Here is a 14,385-nt window from a genome sequence, read left to right on the forward strand (position 1 = left end):
GAGCTCCACATTCTCCTGAGCCAAGAGCTACTCAGCACAAAAGAAAATCTGGATGACAGTGTGCTTCATTCCCCAAACAGCAAGTTTCTTAATAAATCAGTTTCCAAGCTGGTTTAAACATACCTTGGCTTTGGCAAGTGAGACATTTTCATGGTTGTTACTCTTGATGAGAAAAAATCTTGCATCTTGGAGAATATATTTAAGTTTACTGGTTTGGTCTGAAAAAAAATTCCAAATAAGCTGAAGTTTAACTTTTGAAGTTTTTCCTTCAAAATGTGGGCATGGGTTTTTTAAGACAAATTTATCCCTCCTGATCTATACCTAGATCAGGAGTCAAGCCCCTTCCCCCATCCCCAACCTAAACGCTGAAATCTAAGCCACAGAGCATACAATGCCAAGCTTTTCTTAAAAATAAGTAAATAAATAAGTAAATAAAGTTTTAATACATCACACACACAAAGATAATAATAATAATTATTATTAAAAACACACAAAACAATAAATCAGTATTTTAGTAAGGTTCCAATATACTTGCACTCTGGCTTATAGTGCTGCCTTATAGAGGTACCGCAAAACATTTGTATAATTAAACTTTGATGAGAGTACCTATTTAAAAAAAGTTTCCTCTCTCAAGTACAAGCATCTCTTTTCTGCTTTGTTGCTTCTGCAAGAGAATCTGATTGATGTCTGTGCAGCTCTTTAAAGATATGCAGAAGTAAATCAAAATGATGCATTGCTGTTTATACCCGCAACAATCAAGCATTCAAATTGATTTATATTGGAACATTACCATTTTGACGCAACTTAATGAACAAACAGACAATGGCATGTGATGGGGCATGCATTAAAAATTCAAATTTAAATGATACCTTTTTGGACAGCACGAACGGAAGATGATAATTTCTCATGCTTCTTTTCTGAACCTGTGTTTAGCCAAAGTACATTTGTTCAGATTGAGCCTTAATAGAGATAATATACAATTTCTACAGCCTTGTCACATACAATTTTCATTCATGACAAATTATTCTTCCTGGCGCGCACCCACACACAAAAAAAATACTGTTCAATGTGCACGAGTGTTTTGTTTTGATTTTTTGGGAAGTTTGGTTTGGGTTTGGTTTTTCATATTTATTATCTGAACAGTTTCCTACTCAGAAAACTAGTCACTGAATCATCATCTTCCAAGTTTGAAAAAAAAAAAAAGTGAAAATTCCACTTAAGCAACAAAATAGCATTAAACAAGATGCCTACTTCCCCCAAAATTATCCACACAGAACATGCCAGAAATCAAATCAAATACCAAATAATCAAACTACATACCCCACATATTTCTACAGCCAGTTACATTTCTCTTAGGTATCACATTAAGAGTCAAAGTCAGTCAGTATGACAAGCAACAAAAAGAAAGAATACCTGCATAAGATTCTGATGCAGAACTTCCACTTCTATCAAAAACAATTGGAGAGATACCTCTAGCTCTCTTCCTTTCCTTCTTTTTCTCATCTAAAAACCCCAGAGAACAAATAGTAGTAGTATTGTAAACGTCACACACCAAAAGATAAAGCTGAGATGAAAGTACTGACAGTAGGCAAACTGTATCCACAATGACCAGACTGATATTTGGCTTTTACAAGAAAAGTTTAGTTACTATGCTAACACTTCCCCAAAAATATGACACTTAAGAAGTACTGCCACCAATTCACAAAAACTAAGCTCACGAAGGAAAAACAAACACCAAATGTTTGAGAATTCTATGCAAAAAGATACATAAGTAATTCACTGAGTTTGGAGTATTTTAGTTCTTCTCTCCAATGTGTTAGCCAAATTTTTAGTGACATACTTAATAGGAATTATACCATGATCTGTAACACTGCTTCACAAGTCCATTGAAAATTAGTCAAGCAGTAATAGGAATGAAAACAAAACACTGTGGCACATAGTAAATAGTGACACCCTTCCCCAGCCCCTTCAAAGAGTTAAATTATTACTTCATAGCATTTAAAAAGTAATTACAGCTTCCCCTTTCTTCTAGAGTTCCTCTAGACTCCAAATATCAAGGCTGGTTCACCTTACCTGCATCCAAGTTACTTAGAAGAACCATCCATGCACCTTTCAAATAAGGAAGCTACAGGATAGGAATCTAACAGGATTGTTTTGTTGTTTTTTTTACCAAATCCAAAGCTAATGTGATGATATGCTCTGTTTAGCAAGCCTAAGTCATATTAGAATAACCTTTTCAGGATCTGATCTAACCTTCAAGTCTATTCATACTAGGACAAGCACATATGTCTACACTTGACCAAAAAGGCTATTTGAAATTCTGTGGGCAATTTGTATTCATGAAGCAAAGCACCAGCAGGACAGGTGAGAATCAGGCACAATGCACAACTGCAAAGAGCTGTTACGAGACTCGTTTCAGTCCCATTCTCCCCATTTGCCTAGTTACAGGCTCCTCTTGATTCCTGGTCTTTCCAAATTGTGTGGCAGATCTCTAAAATGAGACAATTACATATAAACTGGCCATACTGAACAGCACTTCCTCCATTATCTGAACAGCAACTTTGTTTTACCAATTTGTTAGTACTGGTTTTGTAACAAACTCTTTTTAACATCTACTGTATTTAACATCTGCACTGTCAAGTCTGTATGGTTTTGAATTATTCATTGTGTGTTAGCATGCATAACTCCCCACAACATGCTGCAATTTCACTTATCTGAACCAGTTCAGCTATCCAAAAGACTTCAGAAAGTGCTTTTCAAAGGGATTAAACAACCAAGGATGTACTGCAGTAACCATTTCTCCAAAGACAAAAGCTACTGTATTAACCCGACTACCTGGCCATCTAGATTTATATTGAATAGCTCTCCCATCAAATGTTTACATTCAAGTGAAGCTTTGCAGGGAGAAACACCAAAAGTTGTTGATTACAACAGTTTTGGGTGTTAAAAATAGAAAAATGGTAACAAAGTTTATCTACAATAATTTGATCCTGTAGTGGTAAGTGACTTCCAGACAAGCCTTAGTGCAAGTCAGAAGTGTTCCACTGTCCTGCCTCAGGCTCAAAGCTTAGGTTCCCTTCAGAAACACCAGCCAAAAATGAAAGGAAAAGCCTGAGTCAAAAACAAATGTTAAATCTGAATATTAACAGATTAAAAACAGGGAAAGTCTTATCTACAACTAGTCTAAGAAAGGATTTACCTGATGCATCTGAGCCAGAACCAGATCTGACTGACCCATCTGTGAAAGATGCAGATTCAGAATCAGAATCACTGGCTTCACTTCGAGTGTCATAATCATTTCCCTCCTTCTGATCTCTTTCATCTTGTTCATATTCCTCTTCATCCTCTTCCCCATCTTCTTCTACCTCCTCATCTTCCTCTCCTTCCTCATCTTCCTCTTCCTCCATTCCTTCCTCCTCATTCTCTGTATTTCCTTGATCAGAAGAGCCGCTGCTGCCAGTCTCATGATCCGAACCATATTCCTCAGAGTTCACCTCTTCTTTAGAAGAATGGCTGGATCTGCTTTGCCTTCTGTCCACATCATGCCTAATTCTCTGATGTTTAAAGAAAAAGAGAATCAGCAGTCATAAAACATTATTAGGATGCACACACAGTCCCAAGAGAACGTGCCTTATAAATGTCTCAAAGAACTGCTTTATTTCTAAGGCTGCAAAAACTTTTACTACCTCTGAACCATCTGGCGTAGAGGACTTTGCCCTTCTGTCAACATCCCTCTTCCTCATGCAAGTTTTTTCAGGTTGCCCTTTATAAAGCTCCCTTGTACTGCCACTTGACATGCGTGCCTTTCGATCACCATCTGGACGCTTGCTTCTGTCAGACCTCTGATACTCTTCTGTCTTGTACTCTGCTACAGGCTTTCCTTTTGTACTCACTATCCTCTTATTATTGCTAACTGATGAACTAGGTGGCTTTAGAATCATTTGCCTGGATGAATGCACTGATGGCTTTTGTCTTTTGCTTTCAGCAGTCTCCATCCGGTCATTTTTTCTTTTTGATCCTTAAATTAATAAAAATAAGTAAGTTATTTTACGTAACAGGTAAAAACAAAGTAAAAAACTCCCCACCCCACCCCACCCCCCAGCAAGTGGTATTACTCCTCGAAGTGAGCTTAGTGACTGTAATTTTTTTTATTTCCCGCCCCCCCCCCCCCCAAGTCAATAGTTTGTTACAATTCCCATCAGTTTTCAGGCAGGTTTGTGTTTGTAAGTGTTGTAAGATAGGGGAATTTGAAAAGCAAAGATTAGGGCCCAGCCCAACGCCACACAAGTCACTGAACAACTGGAATGAAGAACTGCCTTGCTCTTAGGCTTGCCTTGGTTTACTAGAGGAAAATAAGTTTATTTACATAAATGACTTTCTAATGAGGTTTACTTGAAGAATGCCAACACTGAACATGTGCTCTTGGTGCACAGAACTCAATGTAATGTTTCAGGTTAGATTATATTGTTGAGGCACAAAATCTTTAATGGACTCTACTGTTGTTTGCCAACTATAATAATCTGTGTACAGTAAAATTTGGTAAATTACTTTTTTACAATGGCATCTCCGAGGAATATCCACCTACCCTTTTTTTCATTTTTATCTTGTTCACTATCAGGGTTATAGAGCTCATCATCTTGGTCAGGAGCATCAGTTAAAATGTCATCCAGAACATTCAGTTCACCATCTGGGGAGAAAAAATTAAAAAAAACCCCCATATTAAATCACAAATACTACTGACAATCCATCTGAAGTCATTCCCTAAAACAATGACTGTTTATAGCAAGTTGGAATGTCTACAATGTTAATAAGCATACCAAGACACTGACAGTCCAATGAAAAAATAGGTTTCCAATAACTTCAGTGTGAAGCATCAACAAAAGTTAGTGAAAGAATAAGAGAACCACAGATTGAATATGGGCATTATATGGTCAAAGTTCATCTGACTTCTGTGGCATAGCTTTTGACAAAAAAAGAGATTCTGGGCCTTAGGCTAACAACCAGGGAAATAGTAAGTTGCTAACAAAACAGTCTTGCTATTTTAATGAGTCTGAGGAGGAGTTCATAGGCAGGTGGTCTTGCTGCTGTTACTAAGAAGTACCCAGACCACTGGATTCCTTACTGTAAAATAATCAAGAGCTGTGACATTCATTGTGCTAGTTCCAGGGAAGATAATTCAAAAGGTTTCCTTTTGGTAGCATGTATCATGCTTTGCCCAGATCCTCACTGTCACTGATGGATATCTGCCCCAGGAGGTATAGAAGATAAGCTGAATCTTGCAACCAGATATTCCACCTTGTGCCTGAAGCAAGCCACAAAGTATAAAATGGTTTAACCATAATCAGGTGTAGAGACCAAAATATTTATGTACTGATCAGTTTCCAGGAGCTCCCCCACTGCAGAGCAGGCAGGGGATATGTGGCCAGGGCAGGGCTCCTGAGGGAAAAGCATCAGAGCTGAGTACCCTGAGCAGGGGTGGTGCTAGGGGGAGTTTGGGCACTATAACTACGCCAAAATTCACTTTAGGCCCCTGAAGCCACCCCTCCCAGTGCCACCACCATCTGCCCCGCACAGCTGAGCCCACCCGCCACACTGGGAAGAGGCTGGTGCTGCCCTGGTCACAAGCCCAAGCCCAAAGTGGGCAGCCTGCCTCCACCCTGTACACAAATCCAGGGGGGCACATTCCTCCACTGGGGGTGCATGCATTGGCAGGGGCCACCCCCCCTCTGGACAATGAGCTATTAGATAAACTGCCAAAAATCCCCACTGAAGTACAATCTATACAGATTTTGTGTAAGCCAGGTCAAACTAACACGATATCTCTTCAGGGCATGCACCACGCTCAGTGTGGGGACATGCCAAGCTATGGTTTTATGAAAAATAAATATTATTTACACTTAAATGTGTTTTTAAAATACACATATGTAACCCACGGCCGCCCCCCCCCTTCCTCAAAGGTCAAACATGAAACTATAACATGCTACCCTAAGGTCTAACTTACTCTAAAAATCATGTGAATGATAATAACAACAAAAAATTAGGGGTGCACCAATAAAGGTTTTTGGTTGATAGCCAATATTTAAGGAGGCATATCAACTGATACTAATCTGATTTCCAATACAGCCACCTCCAGCTGGTATGTCTGGTGTGGTGAAAGCAGGAGGGAAGGGGCATGGGAGTGCATATCAATGCCCCCAGTGGTGAGGAAGGGGGCAGTGGCAGGCTCTGTCAAGGCGGGGGAAGGTGGCTTCTGCTTGCACACTGGGAGGGTACAGGGGGCATGTGCCCCCCGGAACTGTGTGGGGTTGGGCAGGCTGCAGCTAGAGCCATGCAGGGCTCTTCTCAGCGGGTGCTGGGCTCAGAGTGGGCACCCACAGTGGTGGGAGGAGGCTGCATCCACCCCAAATTTCCCTGCAGCTCCACTCTCAGCACTGCTGTTGTCAGCCACTGAGCGCAGCCCTGGCTCAATGCCCTGCCTCCACCCATTCGCCGGGCAGTGCCAGTGCTAGGAACTGAGCTGTGGTGAGACTGGGGTGGCTGCAGCAGCCTCTCAGTGCCACTGGCACCTGCTCTGAGCCCAGCCCCCACCAAAAAGAGCCCCATGCAGCCCCAGCTGCAGCCCACCCCACCCTACCCTACCCCATGCAGACCTGGGGGGGCACATGCCCCCTCATCCATCCCCCAGGCCCTCCTGGGGTGCAAGCAGCAGTGGGAGCCACCCCTCCCCCCAACCCTGCCTGGGTAGCGCCTGCCCCCACCCCCTCCCTCACCACTGGGGGCACTGATCTGCCCCCCCACCTCCTTTCACACACTGGATTTACCAGCTGAGGCAGCCCTCCAAGATGGGCAGCAAGGAGCACAGGTGACAAGTGCTGCACTGTGGCTGTGCACAGCACGAGCATTTATTGGCCAAATTATCAGCCCATCGAGCTGATATCAGATACAGTAAATTTTCTTTGTATTGGAACCGATCTGATACCGGACCAATGCATCGGTGCACCTCTACAAAAAATAAAAATCAAATTCTACATGTTTGATTAGGTTTCAAAATTTTGGTAGGAAACTTTGAAAAAAAAAAAAAAAAAATCACAGAAATCACTGGCTAAGGCCTAAATCCAGATTGTTGAAGGAATAAACCAGCTTTTGACAACTACCAGCTTTTGGCCTCTTGTTCTCGAAGTGATTTTCTTAATTTTATTTAGTTCTGTTTAATAAAACTAGTTCATTCAAAACTGAAAAATCAATTAGGAATTTAGAAAATAAAAAGCTTGTTGTCCTCTTCCAACGTATGAGTACAAGTGAAACACACAGGTGAGATCCAACAGGGTAACAAAAAAAACAAACCACCCCAAATGCCAAAAAACATCAGGATGTCGACCACAAACAATCAGTTTAATTCATTAACTACAGTTAACACTTCCTGTTTGAATAAATTAATTTTAAACCTACCAAAACATGCTTTTTCATTACATATCAAGCACAATTAACAGCTTATTTAGCTAAAAAATTTAAAATGCTAATTCTCCAGGCTTTTAAAATTTGAATTTCCAACCAAATGCAGCTCAGCGCAAATAGTAAATTAAAAAAGTGATCTAATAAATATGAATATTATTCACTGTTTTGCAACAAAATAAAAAGGAAAAATTAATGCTCTGAACATATATACGGTAAATTACACAGATGTGACTTTTCCTCAGCATGACCCATCACTCCAAATCTCCAGCCCCCACCCCACCAGGCTCCCCACACTCCCCTGGCCCTCCCACTCCTCACCCACAGCCCCCCCTATACCCCTTAGGTGCCTCAGTGCCAGGACCCAGCACTCCCTGCCCTCTTCACCGCACCCTGGCCCCCCCACCGCAGCACCCAAGGCCCAACTGTGGTGACTGCTGTGGCAAAAGCAGAGGTAGGAGCCTGGGTCCCTCACCTCCTCTGTAAGCAGCACAGTTGGAATGGAGCCCATGGGGAGGGAGGGAGGACAGAAGATGCAAGCTCCACGATTCAGGTTTGGGGCTCTCCACTCTGCTGTCCTCCCCTCTGAGGCTATGAGGCACCGCAGGCGGGAGCACCGTGCTGCCATGGCTGTCAAGCTGAGGAGCCCCCTGCCTACCTGGCAGCAGTGGGGGCAGAACTGCTGTGCCTCACCTTGGTGGCCATGATGGTACAGCACTGCTTCCCATGCTGGATCCTGCCCACAGAGGCAGCTCCAGCCCCAGCCCCAGCCCCAGCCCCAGATACCAGCCCACTGCAGCGCCATGGCCTGCTGAGGGCGCAGAAATTGATGGGGGCACATGCCTCCCTGACATGTCACCTTGCCCCCTCTCCCCTTCATGCTGCCCGTGCACCACCCCTCCCCCTCACTCCCGCTTTCACAGACTTACTTGGAGAGAGATACAGGATCCCTGTTTATCACAACCCAAACTGCTGATGTTGTGACCCTATCTGGGGTCGCAATCAACAGTTTGGGAAACACTGATCTAGTTGCAAAGCAGTATGTTTTAATGGATAGCAATTAAATGAGAATCAACTAGGAATAGGGAATATAACAACAGCGCAAATGGCAACAAAGGTTAGAAATGATGATTTAAAATAAAATGAAGTGTTTTTAGCTTGCCAATTTAAATTAGTAATTTATAAACATGATTTAAGTCCACCGTGGATAATCCAATAATAGCTACGCACTTATTCTCTGACTAACACTAGTATTCCAATTCCTATGTCCCATCCAAATTGGGCACCAAAGGCTAAATTCCATGTTTCAAGACTAAAACAGCAATTTAGTTGCACACTGAAATAGCAGCCGTTTCAGCAGCATTTTGGAAGATCAAGGGGGAGGGGGAGAAGGAAACAAACATATTAGCCCATCAACTTCAGCAGAACAAAGTGAGAATTTTCCAGAACCCTAGTTTCAGGGGGGAAAATACCATGCTAAACAACCTCTTGCCATATTCTGAATGAATAGCACCCCCTGTCTGCCACGCACAGACCTACAGTCTGTATTGTAAGTAAATTCAAAGTGTAGTCCATGTAGTCAGATGCAATCCATTCCAACATCATCTCAATTTTCTTCAAACCATTCCTTGCTTCCTGCATCTTGTTATAGAGCACAATATAGGTTTTCTGTTAATGACACATCCAACTAAACAACAAAATTATCTATACCATAACCACTTTTATCACGTGTTTCTCAAAAGCACAAAAAAACGTATGCCCCCTCCACGTTCTTGTGCAAGACATAAGCATCTCCAAGATTCCAAGCAGAGCTGGAAAAAATTTTAAGAGCTCAGAGGTTTGTCCAGTCTTAGCCAGTTGCAGAGACTTTAATAACTAAACTTGAGACTGAATCACATTTTACTCTCTCACGTTTAAAAATACCTTCCCACTTTTTGTATGTTCAGTGAGTCCTGCAGGAAAGACCTGAAAACAAAAGCCACACAAAGGATTTAAAAATTAAAACTAGTTTTACCACCAACTTCTCCACTTTGTAAGAAACCCCATGATTAAAAAGTATGCATAGCTGTAGAAATGCTAACATACCAATCAGTTAGAGAAGTGACAATAACAGTGTTATTATCTGGCTGTGCTGTTATCAGAGACAGGGAGTTTAAAAAAAAAAAAGGTTTTATGTCATGCTGAAGATACCCTTTGCAGGTGACCTGAGCTACACATACCAGAGCTCAGGACTATGGACCAAACATGATACCAACACCACACCTTCTATATAGTTATATAAAATAGCACTAATGGCAAATTCCATTGCAAGTCAAAATGTTTGGGTTTTTTTAGTGCATAGTGATATATGTCAAATGATTTAACAACCCAGATTTAAAAGCTCCTTTTAGTGCTACTGAACCCGAATACATCTTACAGTTGTAACTAAGACTTCGTATTTATTATGCAAAATGTTTCCCAAAGCAGGTTTGATAGACATGTATTTGCATAATACCAAACCAACAGTCACTAATACTTTTTTTGCAATGTGACTATGCAAAGGAATCCAGATAAGGAAACTGTGCACTGGAAAAAAATGCTTTACTTTTTAAAAATATTTCCTACCTGCAGTTCAAATTGAATTGACACTTCTCACTAGAGTATCTTCAATACGTTCCCTTTTTTCTGCTCAGAGTTTCAAAGGAAACTGCTTTGAGACATGAAACTGAACTTTCCCTCTCCATTCTCATGCATTTATTGCAGTATTTGTTTTGTAAAGTCTGTAAAACTCCTACTCAAGTTGGAGGCTTTCCAGATGGGGATGGAAAACACTAATGGAGCAGCATGCCTTTTACATACTAGACTGGCATCTACATGCAGTGCACAGCAATAAACATTACCAAGCCACTAGATCTATTGTTAACCTGCAAGCTCTAATTCTAGACCAGAGAAAAAGCAGATTTTTTAAAACAAAAGAGATGGTTTAGCTGGAGACAAGTCTCATAACTCCTTTCCCTGGGGTCTGAACACAAAGCACCAGCAGCATGCACATGAACCTAAGCTGAAATTATGATTACTATTATTACTACATAAGAACTGCCATTTACTGGGTCAGACCATTGGACCATCTTCTCCACATGGACATGGCTCATTTCATGGACACCCTTGATATTTGCCCCTTCTGTGCACAGTGGGAGATGTGGGCGCACACTCACTTGGAGGGCACCGACCTGCAGCCCTTTCACTGCCTCTGCCGGAGCTTTCCGCTGAGGTTCTGGCTGCATCACTTCCTCCAACTTTTCATTTATGCACTTCCCATCCATAGCCCCACCAAGTCCGCAGACCTCCTGGTCAACATCCTTTTGACCCTATCCAAGTTAGCAATCTATCCGAGCAGCAAGAAGGCTCTGGTTTGGGGGACTCTCAGGGACTGCAGGGCTGTTTTTCTGTCCCTGGTCCATTCACTGGGCAGTGTCCACTGGCTCCTTTGACTCATTTAAGAGCCAAGGGGCACTGTCCTATGTGATCTTTTTGATGCCCCCCCTTGGAGCACTTGTTTTAAACCTTTGACCTTCACTCCCATTCCTCTTTTGTCTTTTGTTTACCTTAAGTGATCAGTGATGGGTCCTTAGTGGCTCCCTTTAGCAGTAGGGGCTTATAGCTCTACTTTGATAGGCTTTGGCCCATGTTTTGGAATGGCATATGAAAAAGCCCATGTTACACATGGCATACTTCAAGGACACCCCTGACACTTGCTTCTTCTACAAGCAGAGGAAGTCCCAGACGTATGTCTACCAGGAGTGTGCCAGCCTCCAGCCCCTTCATTACCTCCTCCAGGACCGCCTGCTGAGGTTCTGGCTGCACTATGCCCCAAATATTTTTACTTACACCCTCCGCACCTGTGGCCCCACCACATCCCAGGAACCCACCTCCTGGCCCTAGCCAATCTAGAGAACTACCTGACCAACAAGGAGGCTCTGGCAAGGGAGACCCCCAGGGACTGCAAAGCCACTTTCCTATCCCTTGTCCAGTCATGTCTCCAGGCAGAATTTCATAGCGCTGGCTCCTTGGACTTGTCAATCTATTTGCATCCTTCAAGTTAGCATGGGTCTTAAGGCCCATGTAGCTAATTAACAGCCCCTACTATGTGGGGCTGATGGGTGAAATATACAACTAAATTTCTTGAGACAACCAAGACAAAAAACAGGGTGGGAGTGTCGTGCGAGTCAAAGGGTCAAAACGTGAGAATAAGTGCTCCTGAGGGGAACACCAAGCAGAGCCCGCTGGGCCGTGCCTACCAGTCCTCAAAGGCATCCAAGGAGCCAGTGGATGCCACCCATTGGTACTCCACCCAGAAACACGTATGGAGCAGTGAGAGGAATGAAGCCCCACAGTCTTGAACTTGTCTGAGGGTCAGTGAGCACAGGCTAGTGCTCTGCTCAGTATTTGCCCTTGGTGCACTCATTCTAAACCTCTGACCATCACTCCCATTCCTATTTAGTCTTTATTTTGTCCCAAGAAATTAGCCATTACTTTCTCAGTGGCCTCCCTTTGCAAGTGAAGCTTATAGTTCTCCTTGGCAGGCAATGGTCCATGAGCCCTTGAAAGAAACACTCTCTGTCCATGGGCCCAAATACTGAGACCTCCTGGGCAATCTTCTCGTGGTCCTGGCCAACCTAGTGAGCTACTTAGGAAGAAAGCTCGGGGGGTGGGGAGACGGAGACTCCGTCTCCAAGATGGAGACCCTTAGGGACTGTAGGACTGCTTTTCTGTCTCTGGTCTGTTCATATCTCTGGACAGTTTCACTAGACAGTGTCCACTAGCTCTCTGGACTCAACCCAGGGCTAATGGACATTGGCTGGTGTGCTCTGCTCCATGTCCCTTCCCCCCAGTGCACTTGTTCTGAACCTTTGACACTCACTCTCATCCCCATTTTGCATTTCTTTTATTCCATGAAATTAGTTACTTTCTCAGTGGCCTCCATTTCTAGGAGGGGGTTTATAAAGCACAATATAGGTTCTCTGTTAATGACACGTCCAACTAAACAACAAAATTATCTATACCATAATCACTTTTATCATCCATTTCTCAAAAAGCACAAATAAATGTATGCCCCCTCTATGTTCTTGTGCAAGACATAAGCATCTCCAAGATTCCAAGCAGAGCTGGAAGAAATTATATGAGCTCAGAGGTTTGTCCAGTCTTAGCCAGTTGCAAAGACTTTAATAACTAAACTTGAGACTGAACATACAAAAAGTGGGAAGGTATTTTTAAACCTGTGAGAGCAAAATGTGATTCAGTGAGTCCTATGGGAAAGACCTGGAAACAAAAGCTTCACAAAGGATTTAAAAATTAAAACTAATTTTACCACCAACTTCTCCACTTTGTAAGAAACCCCATGGTTAAAAAGTATGCATAGCTGTAGAAATTAAGAAACGCTAACATACCAATCAGTTAAAGAAATAACAGTGTTATTATCTGGCTGTGCTGTTATCAGAGACAGGGAGTTTAAAAAATATGGTTTTATGTCATGTTGAAGATACCCTTTGCAGGTGACCTGAGCTACATATACAGGACTACTGACCAAGCATACCAACCACACTTTTTTTTAGAGCCTAGGAGTTATATAAAATAAGGCTAATGACAATTTCTACTAGAATTAAACACTGTAAGAAGAAAGAAGCATAACTCAACACCTGCTTGCCAGACATCTTTGGGGTAAATACACTGCTCCAACTTTTACCCAAGCCTAACTTGCAGAAAATGAAAAATGAAATGAAATTTTCCCAGGCAAGAGATCTTACACTGCCTTCCTGTAAAATATGAATTTTCATTTCTACCTCAGAGAAATTTTACAATTTTTGCATTCCCCTATGCCTGAGGAAGGGCATGTGCCCCCGAAAGTTTGTAAAGAAAGAGTCTGGGTTTTTTTTTTTTGCAACTGTCTAGTCAGTCTAATAAGAGAGATCACCTCTTGCACACTGAATGAAGTCAAAATGATTTTTTTGAGTAGATACAGATATGATCTGCCCAACGATTTAACACCCCAGATTGAAGAGCTCTCTTTTGGCCTACCAATCCTGATCTGACAGCTGTCACTAAGGCTTCGCATTTCTTCTGCAAATGTTTCTTAGAGCACCTATTTGCAGAGGATGAGGCCCACACCGACCCACTCAGGAAGTGACAGCAGTGGCTTCATCCCCCGCCCCCCCCGCCATCCGAGACGGGGAGTTAAATAAAACAACAAAACGAGAGATGAGAAACGCGGTTTGGTGCCGTGCTGGGGACCTCCTTTACAGATCCCTGCACGGCACACCAGGCCGGATGCCGCCCCAGGGACTTACATAAGCGGCGCCAATGACACATCCCAACACCCCCCCCGGCCCGGGCCCACCGCCACCGCACTCATACCTTGCTCCTCCCGGCTGTCCGCCGCCATCCCACCGTCGCCGCGAGGGCCCGGGGGCTCGGGGCCAGACCTAGGTCGCGGGAGCCGCCGAGGCCCTAAGATGGAGGCTGCTTCCTGGGCGGAACACTCCCCCCACCCCCCCCTTTCTACCCACCATGCACCGCTTTGTTTACGCTCCGCGCGTCACAAAGCCGGGCGCGGACGTCACTGCGCATGCCCGCAGCAGGGAAGGACGACGAGAAGGTGGGGCGTCGCGCCGGAATGCCGAAGGTGCTAATGTCATCGCGCCCACCCGCTTGCGGAAGGCCTGGGTGGGCGGGGCGTTGCCGCTACGCTCATCACGTGGCTTCTCCTGTAGCTCGGCGCGCGGGGGGTGGGGCTTGGAACCCTCTTCGAGTCTCAGTCACTGCTGGGGGGCGGGGCGAGGCGAGGGCTGTGCGTAGCCTGCGGCCTTAAGGAAAGCCGTAGAGGCTGCGCAGGCGCAAAGGTGCAGCGTTGTCTGGTTTACGTGGATCATTTCAACTTTCCTACCACGTACCATCAAT

The 14,385-nt window shown here is 43.7% G+C and overlaps 1 protein-coding gene across 7 annotated transcripts in view; it reads right to left on the minus strand.

The window, feature by feature from the left end:
• Positions 1-13,996, minus strand: part of YTHDC1 (YTH N6-methyladenosine RNA binding protein C1) — a 30,209-nt gene extending 16,213 nt beyond the window's left edge. For 2 of the 7 annotated variants that reach the window (XM_090036814.1, XM_090036812.1), the window contains exons 1-7: positions 13,843-13,996; positions 4,586-4,687; positions 3,687-4,018; positions 3,200-3,554; positions 1,414-1,503; positions 870-923; positions 124-218 (exon numbers count right to left, since the gene is read on the minus strand). In XM_090036814.1, coding sequence (XP_089892940.1) covers positions 124-218; positions 870-923; positions 1,414-1,503; positions 3,200-3,554; positions 3,687-4,018; positions 4,586-4,687; positions 13,843-13,870 — 1,056 coding nt within the window. In that variant the 5' untranslated portion in view covers positions 13,871-13,996. The remainder of the gene's footprint in view (positions 1-123; positions 219-869; positions 924-1,413; positions 1,504-3,199; positions 3,555-3,686; positions 4,019-4,585; positions 4,688-13,842) is intronic. The other 5 variants (XM_090036813.1, XM_090036811.1, XM_090036816.1 and 2 more) reach the window with 3 other exon arrangements.
• Positions 13,997-14,385: the final 389 nt, after the last annotated feature.

This window comes from Crocodylus siamensis, chromosome 2 (assembly GCF_052110815.1).
Source record: "Crocodylus siamensis isolate JL-2025a chromosome 2, ASM5211081v1, whole genome shotgun sequence".
Classification (NCBI taxonomy): Eukaryota; Metazoa; Chordata; order Crocodylia; family Crocodylidae; genus Crocodylus; species Crocodylus siamensis.